Source organism: Rutilus rutilus, assembly GCF_951802725.1.
Source record: "Rutilus rutilus genome assembly, chromosome: 9".
Taxonomy (NCBI): domain Eukaryota; kingdom Metazoa; phylum Chordata; class Actinopteri; order Cypriniformes; family Leuciscidae; genus Rutilus; species Rutilus rutilus.
In genome coordinates, this window is record NC_140223.1 from 17156050 (window position 1) to 17174747 (window position 18698).

Sequence of the window (18698 nt, forward strand, 5' to 3'; positions counted from 1 at the left end):
TTCCAGAACAAAACACCCATACATTGAATAAAGCCAGGTTAAAATTCTTGCTGACATATTTGATATCTCTTTTTTTCCCCACTGAAAACACTGTCAATAGCCAGAAAAAAAATTGGCAACAAAATGATTTATAAACCAGGTGAATGACATTTAAGCAAAGCCCTCTTATTAGATGTGCACAAATAAAAATTGTTACTATTGTCTGTACTTTCCAATGTCAAAATTAATACGTAAAAAAATATATATTATTGATGAAACCATGATTAAAAACATTCGACAGAACAAAAGTCCTAAATCTACAAAGATTTTCTATATAAATATGTTCTGTTTTTATGTTGCAAAGGAGATTTTGGAAGTCTCTTTTATCACTCAATAAATCAGAAAACACTGTCAAGTGTCAACAGACAGAAAAACGAATTAACAATGTTTTTAGGAATAAAATGATATAGAAACCAGAAGAATGACACATAAACCCCACTGCAAAACCTTCTAAATATAGATATGAATAAAACTGGAAAATTTGTTGTGTAACAATGTAATGAAGTGGACATTTCTAAATAATTTTGAGAAAACTATATGTATTGTGCATATAAAGATAAAGCTTGATAAAATAAACACTGAAATGTGTAGGCTATTTTTGGATGTTAACTTTATACTAGCCTAAAAGAAGAGATGCCATGAAATCAAAATAGCCCAAAATCTCAAAATTGGCCAAAGGTTTGGCATTGTTGATGTCGTTAAACATTCTTCATTAAGGTATTTTTCCTCAGAGTAAGTTCATAACAACAACTTGCAGCTTGTCCCGGCCAGTTAGGTGAGCAAGTGTTTACCAACGTTAGCAAACACGACCTAAATAACACAACAAAGCCGTAACTAACGCACCAACCTCCGTTCACACAACACAAACCTACATGTCTAATATATATTTATAAACCGGCAGCAGTAGCGGTTTAGTTCGTATTAAGATCAACAGGCCTCAATTTGATTGACTGGCCGGCTAAAAATGGCTTCTGGCCCTCAGTCAGTTGATCTCTTACCAGACAGAATAGATTGGAGTGGCAGTCCTCCAGGCTCGCCCCGTTGGGTACAAAACAAGAACTCATCATCAAAGCGCTGCCCGGCGAGCCATCCTCTCTTTCAGATCCCAGGAACAGATAATGCGATGGCTTTTGGACCGGGTCTCCGTCTCTCGGACACAATCAGCAGGACGGGTTCGCGTCCAGCGAGCTAATTAGCTTAGCTCAGCTCTGCTATTACTCCGCTAGAGGTTACTCACTTACCAGAAAAAATTGCGCTAAAAACTTCCTGCGCACATTTACCATGATCCGCGATGATACATTGTTCTCCCCCCAGATTTGTTACATCAAATAATATGTAATTACAGAAGTCCGAGGGGGTAGGGGGGTGAATTCAGCCCTCCCCCTTTAGCTTAGCATAGCATCAGGCTAGCTGGGGTTAGCCTGGCTAAGCGAGGCAGCAACAAACAGTTCAAGCCAAAAGAGTTCAGCTTTAAATTTCTCTAAAAATCACTATTTCCTTTCCAAGTCTTCGCCGGACTGCCGTCAACGGCTATTCGCGGAGAAGCTGACGATGGAAGTAAAACGTTCTGATTAAAAAGTACAGTTAAAAGAGGCACGACTGTGCTGTGCTCAGCTGTGTCTCACTGGTTTGTTTGAATACATTGGTCGCATCCTTTAATGGCGGCCACAGGGACACAACTCTACTACACTATCCAGTCTACTCTACTCGGCTGCGATTGGCAGCGCTGCGACTCAATAGAGGAAAGAGTCGATCCTGGATTCCACAAAGCTCCGAAGGAGTCGACTCGCCAATAGAGCTGTCAACTCTTTTTAGGGCTTTAAAATCTTTTAGATGCAACGGACCCCCAAAATTATGATCGTAGCCTACTCATGCTAGGGACCACCATTCTAAAGAAAACGTAAAAGGCATCATTATAGTTTCTGGTGTAAAGAATCTATTTATACTGTAAAAAAAGATTATTATAAATGTGATTATTTTAGAAAATTATTTTATTTTTTTATTTCCATTAAGCCCATTATTATAATGTTTTTCTACGTATTATAGTGCTGTACTGATAAATGTTATTTATTTATTTATTTAGATACATTTCTATGTAATTTAATCAGATTTTTTATTTTTATTCATTTTTATATTTTACTACACTGTTTTATTCTTAACATTTCTACAGACCCCAAAGCACTTCCCTATGGCCCCCTGAGGGTCCTCGGATCCCAGTTTAAAAACCCACGGCTTAAAGAATCTATGCATTAATATGTCACGTGAAGTTGCAGTATAAAATATTTCTGGCCCCCTTCCACACAAAGCTATTATTATTTTATTTATCATAATCATGATATTAGCCTAAGCCTGCCATATATCACAATCTACAATAATATCATATTTGAATTATACATAATATCATGATTATATCTATTATGTATTTCTGCTTTGTCCAGTGATTAAGGGCTAACAGTTTGTTAAAATGTGCAAAATGTCATATCCATGTGTCTGAATGACAATAGTAACTAATGGTAAATCTAATCATGCACGTCACTAATTTCATTTTCTTTGTCAAAAGTAATATTTTTTAAATTATTTCTGAAATTCCAGAATCAATTTGTTAAATGGTATTTGACAGAATAAAACCCTTCAGATCTCAATATCAATATGTTCTCTTTTTATGTTCTCTTCCATTGTGTTTACAACAAGTTCCAAACACATGATTCAGACTGAATCAGCCCTATATCTGGTCTCACTTGTTATACCAGCTTGTCATTACCTCAACATATTTGATTGGCGAGCCATGTTCATTTTGAGCTTGGAAACTAATTATGTGAATCATTAAGGAGAGAAGCTGGGCAGGGACATACGATGACGCTGACATCAAAATAATAGCAACTATGGCTGAAGCAAATATTTGGATGAATGGAAATACAAGGACATCGTGCATGAAGTATTATGGCATCTGGATGAAAATGACTTGGCTTTGGTGAATATGGCTTGCTACGTCAACGTCAGGCATCACTATCACTTTATCTCATATGTGTGCTGGCAAGAAATTAAAAAAAGTTTGATGAATTAATATTTGATGAATACATGTATAATATACATTATTACATATACATGTCAATTAGACATTTATGCTATATACCTGGAAAACTGGGGTTTCACTCAGTCATGCCAGCTGGATGAGACTGCCTGGTGTTAAAGCAGAGCCAGTAAAAGAATGAATTGTTTCAGACATTTGTCATTGTTGTTATATAATGACTTCATGCTTGAAATGCTGGCAAATTTTAAATAAAATCAGATGATTTTGAGTTAACACTTATTCAAAAAAATGAAAACCGTTATAATACTTTTCAAATGTATTAGTTTTGACTGGCAGTGAAAAGTTGACAAGATTTTATTAATATTAAAATTATAATTAATTGTTTTATTAAATGACTTAACCTTGAGATTTACACATAACTGTAAGTGCTTAGCCTACTTTTTGCTTAAATGTGAAACATCATTAAACATCATTAAAGTGTTTTATTCTTTTGTAGAGTGCATTATCACACCCATTATGGGTTCATTAAGTTGACCTATTCCCGCGTTTACCCCTGCTGTGTATTTGATATGCATGCAAAGGGAGCTCTTTTGTGTTTAATTAGGTTCAGCTCTGACAACCTTCTCTCATCATATCAGTCTTTTCTTTGTTTGTTTGTTTGTTTGTTTGTTTGAGAAGCGCGCCATCTAGTGTAGGCTACTAAGACTATCCGATCAGATGCAAAAACTTCATTTTGAAATGAGTCTGACCAATTCATATCCTTGCTGTAAAAAGTCCAAACCATCAAAATTAAAAACATTTATGAAAAATTACTTTTAAATTTTAGCCTGAGATAAATTTACTGTTTAGGTCAAATCAAAGTGGCGCAAATGTAACCACCAGCCAGCAGTGATAAGTTTATCCACACCAGTTTAATCACTGAGACGAAAATCGAGTGGAAATTATTCGCATGCGTTCCTGCTGTGCTAACTTTAACAATACGGATGATAGTAGGCCTATTTTTCCCTATATAAGATGGTCAGTCTACTCTAGAGGTCGACATATACTCCACAGAAGCCCATATGGGAGAACTGTTACCAGATCACTAATGACATTTTATTCCACGACACATATTGGTCTATATGAATTATAACAGATTATGGCATGCTGCTCATGGGTATAAGGGCTTAAGTGGATTAACGATCATTAATCGCTTGTTGTTTTGGCCAAGCAATGGTACACTAACATTCACATTTTTCTTTCATTTTTCCTCATGAATTGTTTGATCAATATTTGCTTTGTTTACATTTTTATTTTAGCTGAAAGCGTGATGTGATGGCTTTTTTAGTTGGCTAGATGACTTTAAGGTAGCTATATGCCTATACAGAACTATATTTTTTGAAAATAAACCGAATAGGAGTAAAACAAGTAATAAAAACTCAGTGAGTGTTTTAGCGCAATTTTCTCACGTCATGGGATCACAACACTAAGAGATAGTAAATGAAAGAGAAAATAAGTTGCTCGAGAATATAACTTTGTCTTGAAATTCAAATGAACTTTCTGAAATCAAATCAGCAATGGATAATAAAAAAGGCACAATCACTTGACTAGTTGAACATCATTTTTTTTATTAGCTCATTATTTTTTACATGTTGTGTTCACTCAATAGGCCTATCCTCGATTTTCTCTGTATCAGCTTCCTTTTCTGCTTTGTCCTCTTCAGATTCTTCCTTCTTTTCTGCTTGACTATTGGCTTGTGACTTTGTAAACTCTTCTTCTGCTTTCGAGATATTTGCCAAAACATCATCTGAAAGCCACGAGTCATCGTAGAAATCAGATACGCCTGATGAGGAAGCCGTTGGTGTGGATGTCGCCATCTTTTGTCGCTTTGCTGAACGTTCTTTCATGTATTTTGCATCAACCTCTTGTCGTTTTCTCATATATTCTTGCTCCTTCTCCAAATCTTGATCGATACCTTCATTGATTTCTTGTCGTAATTCAGTGGAATTAATTGTGCTCATGACTCTTGTGAATACCTTCCTTACGTATTTCTGTGGAACAATAGTGAAAAGGCAATATTTTTCTTATTTCCCTTCATATAAAGTTTTAATTATTTTTTGAAGCATAAAGGAAAGATTTTTGATCAATTCTTTTTTTCTAATATTATTGTAAATTTTAGAAGCTATCGATTGCAATTTGTTTCAACTCGATAGCTATTATGGTTGCCGAGAAAACGGATTTTTTTCTGGAATTTCCAGGAAATCCAAAATCTTTTCCTGGATTTTTTTTGTGCGTTCGCGAGATTAGACCGAAAACCCGAAGTCTCTAGGTGGTCTGGTTGAGGAGTAGATAGAAGTGCAAGATTGGTGCGCACAGACAGGACAGAACAGAAATCATGAGTTGTTAATCGCAATTTTGTCCGGTGGAAAATTGCGCTAAAAAATGTGTTGGTCATCGCCTTATAGCCTAGTGCAGGGGCGTTGCTAGACATAAAGCTCTACTGGGGCACAGGCCCCCCATTGTTTGTCTGAGATAGCAACAGTAACTAAGGAAGGCGGGGCTTACCAATAGGTCAGTTGTTATTAATGATTCATTGTTATCACACACAATGAAACATAGTAGTACAGAACACAACAATATGTTTATTTTATGTGCTATACAGTGCTGAATGCTGGGCGATTGTTTTAAAAACACCAGGCTATATTAGTTCTAAAAAGTTAGGGGGGTTCGGGGGAATTCTCCCCCGAGAAAATTTAGATTTCTCGGACCTTCATATGTGCATTTAAAGGTGTTTCAAGGCCAAAAAATTGGATAACAATTAAATGCATGTTAGTGGACAGCAGTAGCATAAATTATTTGTCAAGCAGATAACAGATTGTTAAACATGAGAATGAGGATAAATACAGGTGCTTCTCAATAAATTAGAATGTCGTGGAAAAGTTTTATTTATTTCAGGAATTCAACTTAACAGGTGAAACAAATATATTATACTCATTACATGCAAAGTGAGATATTTCAAGCCTTTTTTTTTTATTATAATTTTGATGATTATGGCTTACAGCTTATGAAACCCACGAAATCAAAATCCCAGAAAATTAGAATATATATATGCACCTGTGTATGTATGTATATATATATATATATATATGAGCTACAATATATTGAAAATGCCAAGTCAGAAACTCAATTAGTTCTGAAGCACTGTGTGAGTGTGTATGTATGTATGTATGTATGTATGCATGTATGTGTAGTATGTACACAGAAATATCTATGCATAAACAGAAATTCAAGGGGGTAAAAACATTTCACACATTATCATTGTGTGTAGGTTGCCAGTAAATGAGTGTGGCATGTAGAGAACTGTGTTTAGAGGTTTGAAAAAAAAGTAGATTTTTTTCAATTTCTAACTGATTGTAAAGCGTATAATGTGCTTGCAGTTTTGCTGGTCTGAAGATTCAGTACATAAGTGAATGGTTTCATTGAGCGAGCCTCAAGTTCCACTTTGTATATGAAAAAACTATTTGAAAAAACTGTAATCTTTATGAAAATGTTTATTAGTTAGTTAGTATCTTCATCATACATTTTTTTTGTGGCATAAAAGGCAAACAAACACACTGTAGCCTATATGAAATAGAGAACTTTAGAAAATAGAAAACGGAGAGAAAACTTTCTTGCACATTTGCATTCTTCTACATTACACAATGTTAATAATAAATAATTAGCCTATATATTTTTCAAGAATTTACAATTACAACATTTCAATAAATCAATAAAGATTTAATGTATATATAAAGAACATGTATATTCTAAAAGAAAACAAAGTTCCCCAGCCAAGTCCAAGCTCATTTTTTGAGCAATAAACTGTACCGCCTATGCTTCATTTTGGCAAAACGGTCAATCACTTGACTCTGACTCAATTTACCAAGTTCTTCCCTCTCAACTGATAAGAGAGCTAGATGGTGAAGCCTGTCTTGCCCCATTGTTAACCTCAGCCAAGTGTGGAGCCGTCTCAGCACACTGAATGACCGCTCACAGCTACAGCTATTGACTGGGATTGTCAGAGAGACCTGCAAAACCTGTGTCAAGGTTGGGAACATGACTTTATCCAGCAAATTGAAAACACATTGAATATTTGAAAGGCTTTCCATTTTGTGAGCCAGATAGTTTTTAGCCACTAAAACCTCCTCCGATTTTAGATCAATCTTGTAATGATCTGATAGACCTCGGAGGCGCTCCTCACAAAGAAAGCTATCTGATCCCGGATTACAGGCCTGAACACCTCTCAAAATTTGGTTATTAAGAGATGAAAAGCGTTGATCCATCTCAGCAACCATTCTGTCAATACAAGGAAGAAACAGGTTTCTTTTTAGCTTCTCTGCATCACTGAGGTCACTCATTGCTCCACAACTAGATTCCACTAGATAAACCTCCATGCGTTTCTGCTTCTGCCTTTGTCTAGTAGCAGCACATGGCTCTGGGATCTGATTTGCTGCACAAATGGTCCTGACAGTCTCATAAAGCATAGTAGCCTTTTCATCTGTGCGCATCTGCCTTAGAGTGTCACACACAGCTCCTTTGTACTCAACAGCCTTAGCAAGGTCTACTGTTTCACACTGCAGATATTTGTGCAGGTTCTCAGTTACAGACAGAAAAGTCTTGAACATTACCAATAGGTATACTGTGGAGAATCTACTAAGTTTGGCATGGAGTCCTACTGCCATGGAGTTGTTGATGCTGGAAAGACACTGAAGAACTGCAGGGAGATTCTCTAAGATGGCATTTACAGACCGCAACTGGCTTGACCAGCGGGTCTTTGAAAGCTGGACAAGTTCGGATGGCTGTAACCCCAGCTGATTTTGAACATCTCTAAATTTGTGATGGTTTACAAGTGAAACACTGAAAAATGAGTAGACACTTTGCAGCAGGTCAAAGAGATCTCTGGCCTCCGGTATAGCCTGACAGGTGTGACATAAAACTAGGTTGAGCTGGTGTGCATAGCAGTGCACATAAATGGCCTCTGGATGGTTTGTTTTGAATTTGGCTTGTACACCACCTACAGCCCCACTCATAACTGCCGCGCCATCATATGATTGTGCTACGCACTTAAGCTTATCAATGGCATGATGAACTAGCTGCTCTTCTATAGCAGCAGTTATGCTGTCTGCATCAAATTCTTTTAGTGTTGTCATTGCAAGCAAACACTCCTTCACTGTATCTTCAGCAACATAGCGAACACATATGGCAAGCTGTTCAGTATTGCCGTCTCTGGCTTCATCTGCCATTACTGAAAACATCCCTGCCTCTTTTAGCTCCCTGACAATATTAGCTGTAACTTCTTCAGCACAGCACTCAATTATCTCATTCTGAGATGCAGGTGATAAGTAGGTGCTGTGTGAAGGGGCTGAATAGGATTTCAAAAAAGGGTCAAACTGTTTTAGAAGATTCAGACACTCCAGAAAATTCCCCTGGTTATGGCTGGAGCCTCCCTCATCATGGCCACGGAAAGGAATATTTTGCTTGGCCAGGAATTGTGTCACAGCAACAATACGGGTAAGGTACTCCCGTCTGTCTTTTATTTCTGCCTCATTTGCTGAGTGCAATTGTTCAATTACACTGCCATGAACAGCACTTGTTTTAAAGCTGTGCCAGGACAGCATGCTTTCTTTATGGGCAGGTGTTTTCTCGTGCTCTCTAAAGAGATCTAGCGATTTTTTCCAATTTGTTTGGCCAGTGTTAACAAAGGTGTCATGTTTCACATTTTTACCAAACATCCTACAGGAAAAACAAAAAGCTGCATCTCTAGATACAGAATATTCCAACCAGGGAAAGTTTCCAAACCAGTTCGAATTAAAAGATCGCTTTTTTAACCCAAAGTTGTGCTGGGGATATTGAGACAACTTAACCTGTTTTGGGCCACAATGCTTTTCCCCCAGGTCACTAATGTTTCCCTCTATATTGTGAGCAGTGGTTTTTGCCCTCGCACCCTGTCTAATGTTCTCTGCTGCCACTGTGCTCATCTGTTCCTCAGTTTCCTCTCCATAGCTCTCCTGTCTTTGACCTGTCTCTCGCCTGTCCTTCTCCAATCTCTCACTTTGCCCTGCCTCCGACTGTTCATCCAGCTCCATCTCTCTTCCTTCTCCTGCACCTGCAGGGTCCCAGTCAAACATTAGACAACAAATCCTTGAATGCAGATGAGCCAATGTCAGTGGAGTATCAGTTGCACGGGGACCGAACTCAGACAAGTAACTAGATAAGACAGCTTGGGGTGTGAGTGTGTGTTGTAGAACATATGTACAAGTTGTTTTGAATCATGACCAAAAAAAACTGCATTTTTGTGGAATGTGCTTTACTGTGGAAAAAGTGGAAATATGTCTATTAGCTGCAAAGTACTGCAGGGCAAAAAAAAAAAAAAAAAAACCTACATTAAAGATTACACTAAGAACTGAATTCTAATTTAATACATATTTAATTAATTAAAAGTAGCCCTATATGTATTTTGTACCATGATTCATTAAAAAGCTATATCATCATCATTGGGCACACAGTAGTTGGCACAACACTTCATGTTTTATTTTAATTAAACAACATACAATATAACAAAATATTTATAATTACATTAATAATTTTGTCTTTATTTATTAAAGTGCATAATGTCAGCATCATATGCTTACATGCAGTTATAATAGTCATTACAATTCAAGTCTCATCATCATAACTGGTAAAACCTAAAAAGCCAAAGAAACTTTTTTTTACAATATAATATCACTCTTTAATTTGATATATTATAATATATAATAGCACTTTTTAATATCACTCAATATTACTATTAAATACTATGATAATGACGGAATGAGTCCTTCCTGTCGCGTCATTACCTTATCTGCCTTATCTTATAAAATAACCTTTTTAACATAGTAAAATCTAAATATAGTTCCCAACAAAAGTATTTTTAGCGTAAAACATGTTCAAGATTAGCGAACAGGCTGTGTCCAAAGTCAATGGAGACGGTTGGATTGTTTTCCACCTCGGTGGGCGTGGTCTGCAGATTATGACGCGTGTCACTCGTGTGCAGTGGAAAGGCGGCTTATGGCTTTGGCGGGACCTTGATATCGCGGCTCCACTTCATGCTCACTACTGCGCAGACTCGGAGACTTTGGCGGCTTCACTTGAGAAGAGAGGGGCGTCGTCCATCTTCTTTTACAGTCTGATCGGAACAAATATGGTAATTCCGCCATATTGTACATTGCACATTCTCTAATTCATAGTAGGCTAATGCGAGACTAGTGCACTAGCTGTTTTTCTGTATAAAAAGTATTTGCCTATAGTAAAGTGCAATTCCATTTCTTGGCAGAGGTTTTTCATATGGGTTTTTCTGAGGCTTGATGTCTGATTATGTAAATCGTTTATCAACTCTTACCTCCCTCAAACTCATCATCTCTCCTTTCTGCTTCCCTGTCCCTGCTTCGTTGAAAAAAATTTCTGATGTCCATCTACAGAAGCCAGCAATGAATAAAAATTGTATTATTTGTATTATTTGTATTATTTACAAACTTTTGTTTCGTCATGTTTTCATAGCCTACCTCAATAGCGTGCGAACACCGGACGTCGGTGTGCTTAGATGTGTGCGCGCTGCAGTTGCTAGGAAACACAGACGCGCGCAGACAAGGATTTCTGTCGCGCGGGTCAGCTTCTGTTTTCGGTTAAACTGAGTTGCTTTTACAAGCGTTGATTGTTTTATTAATGCGTTGCAAATAGATAATTTATATTACCCTATAATATATATTTTTTAAATACACTGAAATATAAAATAAATTGTTAAACTCAAACTTCAGATTTACTGGGGCACAGCAGATTTATACTGGGGCACGTGCCCCAGTAAAAGGTGTCTAGCGACGCCCCTGGCCTAGTGCTTCATGTTGCTTAAAAAAGCTGGTGTAAAAATAATTTAAATAAAGAAAAAAATATATATGATCGATCACTGTACTCTTCAACGATAGTGTTATAAATATATTTAGTGTGTCTATAGACCTTGCGCATGCGTCTTTGCCTTGGCTTGGACTAGCGCTCAGCACCAAGGACAGCGGCGGCCAAAGACACGAGCAAGCTAGATGATGATGACGTGAGAGGGTCGATGTGACGTCAAAGCAAGCGAATCACAGGAACACACAAGCTCACACACTAATGTAACCCACTGTTGTTATCAGTGGATAATTTGACTCATAGTGCTGTATTTAAAAAAAGAAAGAAGAAGAGCAAAAAACAAAGGCTGAAATGTCTGATCCTCCGTCATTTATTATATGTGATTTAATATATGTACACTGTAAAATAAATTTTCTTCCTATAACCAAAATATCAGTTTACAAGTCTTTCATATGTAGCAACATGCAGAGTACCCTAAAATTAACTGAAATGCTGTATCTCTTTTCCATGGTGCTCACACAGACTCATCAAACATTTGCTAAAAAGACAAGTTGGATGAAAAATGATATATTTAGAAGACATACTGAAACTGGTAAATGTAGACTCCATAAACGTTATTTGAATAGTTCTATCCATCCGTTTTTTTAAGGTAAACAAACCCAAAACGAATTATTTTACTCACATTTTCTTTAAAGTGTTAGGTTGGTTGGTTGTTGTTTTTCTTCAGTATTGATTATAGCGCAATGAAATTACTGGTGCAATAAATAAGTCGCGTAATACATAAATAGTCCCTCTTGATTTCTTTCACAGGTAAATTTGAATAATCTCATACAAAATGCAGTTATCTTTCAAGACAAGATAACAGATGATTGGATCACTAAATTATCCACTTAAATATGATACAAATAATTGAAAGATTAAAGATAACCGCAATGGCATAGTACCTTAAAATCAGTCTTCAGTCATGTGCAACTAAAACAAAAATACAATTTCATCCGTATCAATTACAGTCACAAAAGTCAAAATGATAAATGGTATGATTAAGAAAACATAGTAAATCCCAAAACCAAGCAGTGTTTTCATCAGTAGTTACGATTTTTACAATAAACACTCTCGTGACCCCTGCAATTTACAATTCTAAAAGATATTTCGTAGAGATGGTTGCACTATATATTCAAATGCTAACATATATCAATTCCAGAAAAAAAATATACAGTGGACCCAAAAAGTATTTGGACATTTTCAGATACACAAAATGTATGATTTTCATTGTATTAGAAATTAAATGATGCTAGACTTTATCCATGAACACTTTTCTTAACATTTATGCAATGACTTTCTGAAATTCTATGCGAACATGTTCGATTTGTCATACGATTTGTCTTAATTTTGAACAGTGTATCTAATATGGATCATTTAAAACTTAAAAAAAGTGTGCTTTCGTAATCTTTTTTTTTAAATAATAAATGCCACTTGGTTTGATATTTTGTTATATAACGCAAAGACATTCATACATTTTTAAGTGTGGCTAAAGTGCCACAATATTTTGGTGCCACTGCATTTCACACAAGCCTTTGCAATGTTAGTTGTGCAAAAACAGCTGTAGGGATTGTCATTTTCTCATAGATCCTGCAATCATGAGCATCGGTAAGAAAGATGCCTCTACTTAGCTCCTTATGACATGACAATGGCACACGCAAACATTTTAGAAACAAATGCTGTGCTGTCGGCATTGTTCCAGTGCTGTGTGAGTGCTGGGCGACTCGAGCATCCATTTCATATGGATTACAGCATGTCATCCTGGTTTTCCCTAGCTGTAGTCCTTCTGCGCCGGAACCGCATGCTGGAGAAGAGGGACGAGGCGGTGAGGGCGACGCGGCTCAGGCCTACATTTAGACAGTGTACTTCTGACGTCACTGGCACCTCAGCGAAGAGAGCCCTGTCACGGGACACCCGCAAGACGCTGTCGCTGTTCTCAATGTCTTTCACTATATTCAAGATCTCCTGCCTCTCCGTTTGTCGGGTCATCCCACGGATATTGAGTATGGCAGAGACGTGCTTCCTCCTGCAAAATACAGGAAATATTGATTCACTCTTGATTGATGGTACTGTATGAGATGTACGTCATATTAGCAATGAACACACAGTGTCATAATAACAAACATTTAGAATGGCTAAACTTCTTAAATAAACAGCAACAGGGTTTTAATGGTGAAACTGTTCTGGAAAATACTTTAATTCTGAGTGAATTTCTCTTTACATTCTTTGTTTGTCTTAAAGTACAAAGCTAAATTATTTAAAATATTTTTTCTCCAGAAAAACAAAAACAAAAAAAACAAACAAGGGAACCCCCCCGAAAAGACACTAGTGTTCAAAATATGGGGATCAGTTTTTTTGGAAAGTGACAGTAAAGACATTAAACATTTGACAAAAATGCCATTATTTTGACCTTCCTATTCATCAAAGAATCCTGAAAAACGTATCATGGTTTCCACAAAAACTGTTTTCAACGTTCATAATAATTATAACAATTTCTTGAGCCCCAAATCAGCAAATTAGAATGATTTCTGAAGGATCGTGTGAGCAATGATGCTGAATCACAGGAATAAATTACATTTTAAATTAGCAAGTACATAAAAAAAAAAATAACCCACATCAAACTTTTTGAATACAAACTGTAGAGTATATATATATATATATATATATATATATATATATACACACACTCACCTAAAGGATTATTAGGAACACCTGTTCAATTTCTCATTAATGCAATTATCTAATCAACCAATCACATGGCAGTTGCTTCAATGCATTTAGGGGTGTGGTCCTGGTCAAGACAATCTGCTGAACTCCAAACTGAATGTCAGAATGGGAAAGAAAGGTGATTTAAGCAATTTTGAACGTGGCATGGTTGTTGGTACCAGACGGGCCGGTCTGAGTATTTCACAATCTGCTCAGTTACTGGGATTTTCACGCACAACCATTTCTAGGGTTTACAAAGAATGGTGTGAAAAGGGAAAAACATCCAGTATGCGGCAGTCCTGTGGGTGAAAATGCCTTGTTGATGCTAGAGGTCAGAGGAGAATGGGCCGACTGATTCAAGCTGATAGAAGAGCAACTTTGACTGAAATAACCACTCGTTACAACCGAGGTATGCAGCAAAGCATTTGTGAAGCCACAACATGCACAACCTTGAGGCGGATGGGCTACAACAGCAGAAGACCCCACCGGGTACCACTCATCTCCACTACAAATAGGAAAAAGAGGCTACAATTTGCACAAGCTCACCAAAATTGGACAGTTGAAGACTGGAAAAATGTTGCCTGGTCTAATGAGTCTCGATTTCTGTTGAGACATTCAGATGGTAGAGTCAGAATTTGGCGTAAACAGAATGAGAACATGGATCCATCATGCCTTGTTACCACTGTGCAGGCTGGTGGTGGTGGTGTAATGGTGTGGGGGATGTTTTCTTGGCACACTTTAGGCCCCTTAGTGCCAATTGGGCATCGTTTAAATGCCACGGCCTACCTGAGCATTGTTTCTGACCATGTCCATCCCTTTATGACCACCATGTACCCATCCTCTGATGGCTACTTCCAGCAGGATAATGCACCATGTCACAAAGCTCGAATCATTTCAAATTGGTTTCTTGAACATGACAATGAGTTCACTGTACTAAAATGGACCCCACAGTCACCAGATCTCAACCCAATAGAGCATCTTTGGGATGTGGTGGAACGGGAGCTTCGTGCCCTGGATGTGCATCCCACAAATCTCCATCAACTGCAAGATGCTATCCTATCAATATGGGCCAACATTTCTAAAGAATGCTTTCAGCAATTTGTTGAATCAATGCCACGTAGAATTAAGGCAGTTCTGAAGGCGAAAGGGGGTCAAACACAGTATTAGTATGGTGTTCCTAATAATCCTTTAGGTGAGTGTATATACTTATATAATTTTAAAAGAAAGAAAAAAAGAGAAATGGAATATAAATATAATATAATGGGAATTATCATGATATTCTATAATGTCCGTAGCATTGCCAGGGTGCAAAGAATCCTCATTTAACCTTCCCAGAGTTGGCTCCTGTTCATTTAAAGTTTCCTAGATCATAAAAATGTGCGAGGATACGGCTGGTATATGGGAGAGATTCCGAGTGTTCATCAGTTTAAAACCCAAAGGTGTTGCTAATCCTAAACAATGGAGCCCACAGCACATCTAGGTCATATATCTGAAGTTTCAAGCTTTATTTAGCACACATTCCACAGAAGAGAGCTTCCTCTGGATTCGGCAGAACTCTTGATTAGGCAACTGCCCTCTCTAGATTAAACCATGGCGCTTTGGGTCAGGCCCTGGCAGGATGCCTGTGTTTTTGCTTTGTCTTTGTGAGGATCCAGAGCCGGACAACTGTACACCTTTCATGCGAATCTAGGATAACCAAACAGTCTCCCATAAAAATCAGGAAACCGCAAAGGTCTTGTTTGCTTTTACAAGCCCCTCTTTCGCTGTCAAACAGAATGACCATATTTGTCGATGACCTGAGCTCTCTGCTTTTTGACCTCGATCATATCAGGGGCTACAAGGTGTCCCGGCGTAGCGACACACTGCCCCTTAAGACACTCACCGTATGTCAGGGAATTCCCGTACCAGCATGCCAACTTCCATTTGGATGGAGGGAGTGTCCTCCAAGAGAATGATCTCCGATAGGTGAGGAATAGCACTGTCGAGCCATGAGGCGGACGATTCCTGGATGGGGGCAAACAAGCAAGATAAAATCAGATCGGTCAAAATCAGATAGCTAAATCCTTCAATGCCGAGACCCATCCGCCACTGGAACGTGTAGATGAACGCTCAGATTAAAAACAACTGCCTGGTACTCAAAATAAGACTCCCATAAAAGTGCTGCATTTTCCAAAAAATACAATGTACAATGACTTCTGACAGACAGCCAAAGATCACAGGGCTCTAACAACTCCGACGTACAATCAGAAAAGGCTATTTTTACCCCTTGTGTCTGGAAAAACAAAAACCTAGAGGATTAAGTGTAGGAGCACATGTTGTTCCGATTGCGAGTATATATCTGTATGCCCGTTACACCAAGGCAGTTCTTCCTGACTCTCAGTTTGACCTTAAAGGCAAGTCATGACTTCAAAGGCCCAGGCCTGGATATTCTTTCACAAACAAGGGCATCCTGTTGTCCACCGAGGTGACAAACGGATGTTTTAACTGGAGAAAGGGGTGGACGCTGCACAGGGGAAAGGAGCGTTTGGGTGGGTCATAGAGATGCCCTTTGGAGCCAAGGGGCTGTTTGGCCATCTGCCTCCAGTCCAGAAATGCCCATTCTTCAAAACGTCTCTTTTGTTTGAAAGTTGTCGGCTGTAGATAATTTTGGGGTGATTAAAAGATACTTAGCAACTAGCTAAAAACAGGACATGACATTTTGCCAAGTGTGATTAATCTGGGGAATGAGTTTTTCATGAAAAAAATAAATGTTTATAAATAATATATATCAAATAAAAAGTACTGAAAATTTATCTCCAAATAACCAGTAAGGTCTACACTTTTTTTTATGTTACAGTAACATATGAGTTGTGCTGCATTAAATCTTCATACTGGCACTTTTGATTCTATCAAAGTAAAATTAACTAAACCAACTTTTCTGATTTGCCACTATTAAATTGCTTCTATCACATGCATACACACACACACACCCATATATAGTGTAGTTTGTACTGTATACACAGCCAATGTATATATACTGTGTATATTAGTTATTAGTTACTTATGTTATATGATATATATCCAGAGAAGTGACTCACCAATTCTTTGAAGAGAGCTTTTAGGTGCTTTCCTTCATCACGGAGGCGGCCTGCCATTCTCTTCCTCATTTTAAGTGATGTGCAGATGATTCTGCCCCTCATGATGGCCCGCACATATTCAGTCATTACGCGCCGGTGAACCTCCACCACCAGGGCCTTAGAGGACAAAGTAAATAAGAGATAAATTACACTCAGTTGGTTTTTAGCTCAAAATAACCCCAAAAAAGGACATTCATGACATAAATTGGGTCTTGTTTCAACCTGAAGGGGTTTATTTTGGGATAATAACTGGCTCACTGTGCATCATCCACCCTATTATATGGCTACACAAAAAAATACATAATTGGTCATAAAAATAGATTTGAGATGAAATTATTTTATTATGTAAAAACAAAAAGTTGAGAGAGCTATATTGATATTAGCAGTCATTTTCCATTCATTCGGCCACAAAGTTTTGATTGAGAAATCAGATTTTCATAGAGCCATGTAGATATGAGGAATACAGATGGGTAAAAAAGCAGTAGAAACACAATCTGTTAAACATAATTTATAATGATCTGGCAGGTTTGAGGGAGAGAGTTGACATTATTGACATCTTAGTTTACCTCGTAAGGTGGATTGTCCATCCTGCGGAACTTCTTGAAGTGTTCTTTTATAAGTGTCTCAATTTGCTCAAAAGGCTCAGTGTTGCTCAACCATTTCCGTTTAATCAGCTTGTCAAAGAAGGGCTATGTGCAATGAGACAGAAAGCACTGGATTAGAAATGACATACACAGTACACACTGGAATGTACTATATTTGTCTTCATCAGGATGTGAGGGCTTTCATATTTAGAGTCAAGATAGTACAGCTAACTTCCTGTTAAACCACCATCATGGTAAAAAAGGATGCAGCAAAACTATGTGGCCCATGAGAGCTGGTAATGCCAGTCTGTACAGCAAACACTGAATACTGTTCGGCGTCAGGCCAAAAACATCTAATTCACTAGGGTTTTTCACATAGTGCTGCTATTTTAGTGTCTCAGAGATAGAGTAGCTGTGCAAAACAACATCCTTGAGAACAACCCATAGGGGAAATGCTGATAAGATATTCTTTATATTCCTGGACAGAGGTACACGATGAACATAAGGTATTTCAAGAATATGTGCGTGCCTGCGCCACAAACATGTCTATGTGAGGAAGTGTGGGGTGATCTGTGGCAGCCTCACCCTGATATGCTCAAAAAGTCTGTCGTTCAGCACTCTCACAGTCAAGTTGACTATCCTGTCCAGAGCGGTGTTAGCTCTACGAATCGAGTCCTCGCTGGTTGAGGGGTCACACTGGCTGCAACGCTCCACAAAGCTCCTAAACACACCAATTTATATTATTAAGGCTTTTGTCTTTCAAACACATTAAAACATTATTTACATGCAATGCAGGGATTCCCCAACTTTTTTGTCAGCTGAATATATTGACCTAATATATTTATTTGAAGAACCCCCTTACTAAGTTGGGTCAATAATATAACAATAAAAAAATTAAAATTTAGTTCATGGTTCTCTGATGTCGGTTAATGGTCACATAACATGCAGGTACACAACAAATATTTTTAGTAAGTATTTTTCTTTTTGGTAAGCATATTATTTTGATAGTTTTTATTTTATATATAACTGTACAGCTATAACTGTTATATATCTTAATAGCTCTTCATTAAACTCACAAACCCCTTACAGTTCCACAACGAACCTCAGACCATGATGTAATGTAATATTTAATGCACTTCATGTGGTTGATAAAGAAAGGAATATATTTTCTTTCTCTTAGTAGTTTTATATCAATATGTTACAATATTATCCTATTCAAATCAATGTGATAAACGAGTTAAGTAAAAAGTCATCTAAAAGCAGATTATAAATGTGTAATGTAAT

The 18698-nt window shown here is 37.5% G+C and overlaps 2 protein-coding genes across 2 annotated transcripts in view; both read right to left on the minus strand.

Moving 5' to 3' along the window:
• med13b (mediator complex subunit 13b) overlaps positions 1 to 1748 on the minus strand; it is a 35585-nt gene extending 33837 nt beyond the window's left edge. The window contains exon 1 of the mRNA XM_084418276.1: positions 1038 to 1748. Within this exon, the coding sequence (XP_084274402.1) occupies positions 1038 to 1106 (69 nt within the window). The 5' untranslated portion in view covers positions 1107 to 1748. The remainder of the gene's footprint in view (positions 1 to 1037) is intronic.
• A 9568-nt stretch (positions 1749 to 11316) lies between these two features.
• Positions 11317 to 18698, minus strand: part of exoc3l2b (exocyst complex component 3-like 2b) — a 25801-nt gene continuing 18419 nt past the window's right edge. Inside the window, exons 5-9 of the mRNA XM_084419588.1 lie at positions 18000 to 18135; positions 17397 to 17519; positions 16792 to 16947; positions 15597 to 15718; positions 11317 to 13034 (exon numbers count right to left, since the gene is read on the minus strand). Coding sequence (XP_084275714.1) covers positions 12755 to 13034; positions 15597 to 15718; positions 16792 to 16947; positions 17397 to 17519; positions 18000 to 18135 — 817 coding nt within the window. The 3' untranslated portion in view covers positions 11317 to 12754. The remainder of the gene's footprint in view (positions 13035 to 15596; positions 15719 to 16791; positions 16948 to 17396; positions 17520 to 17999; positions 18136 to 18698) is intronic.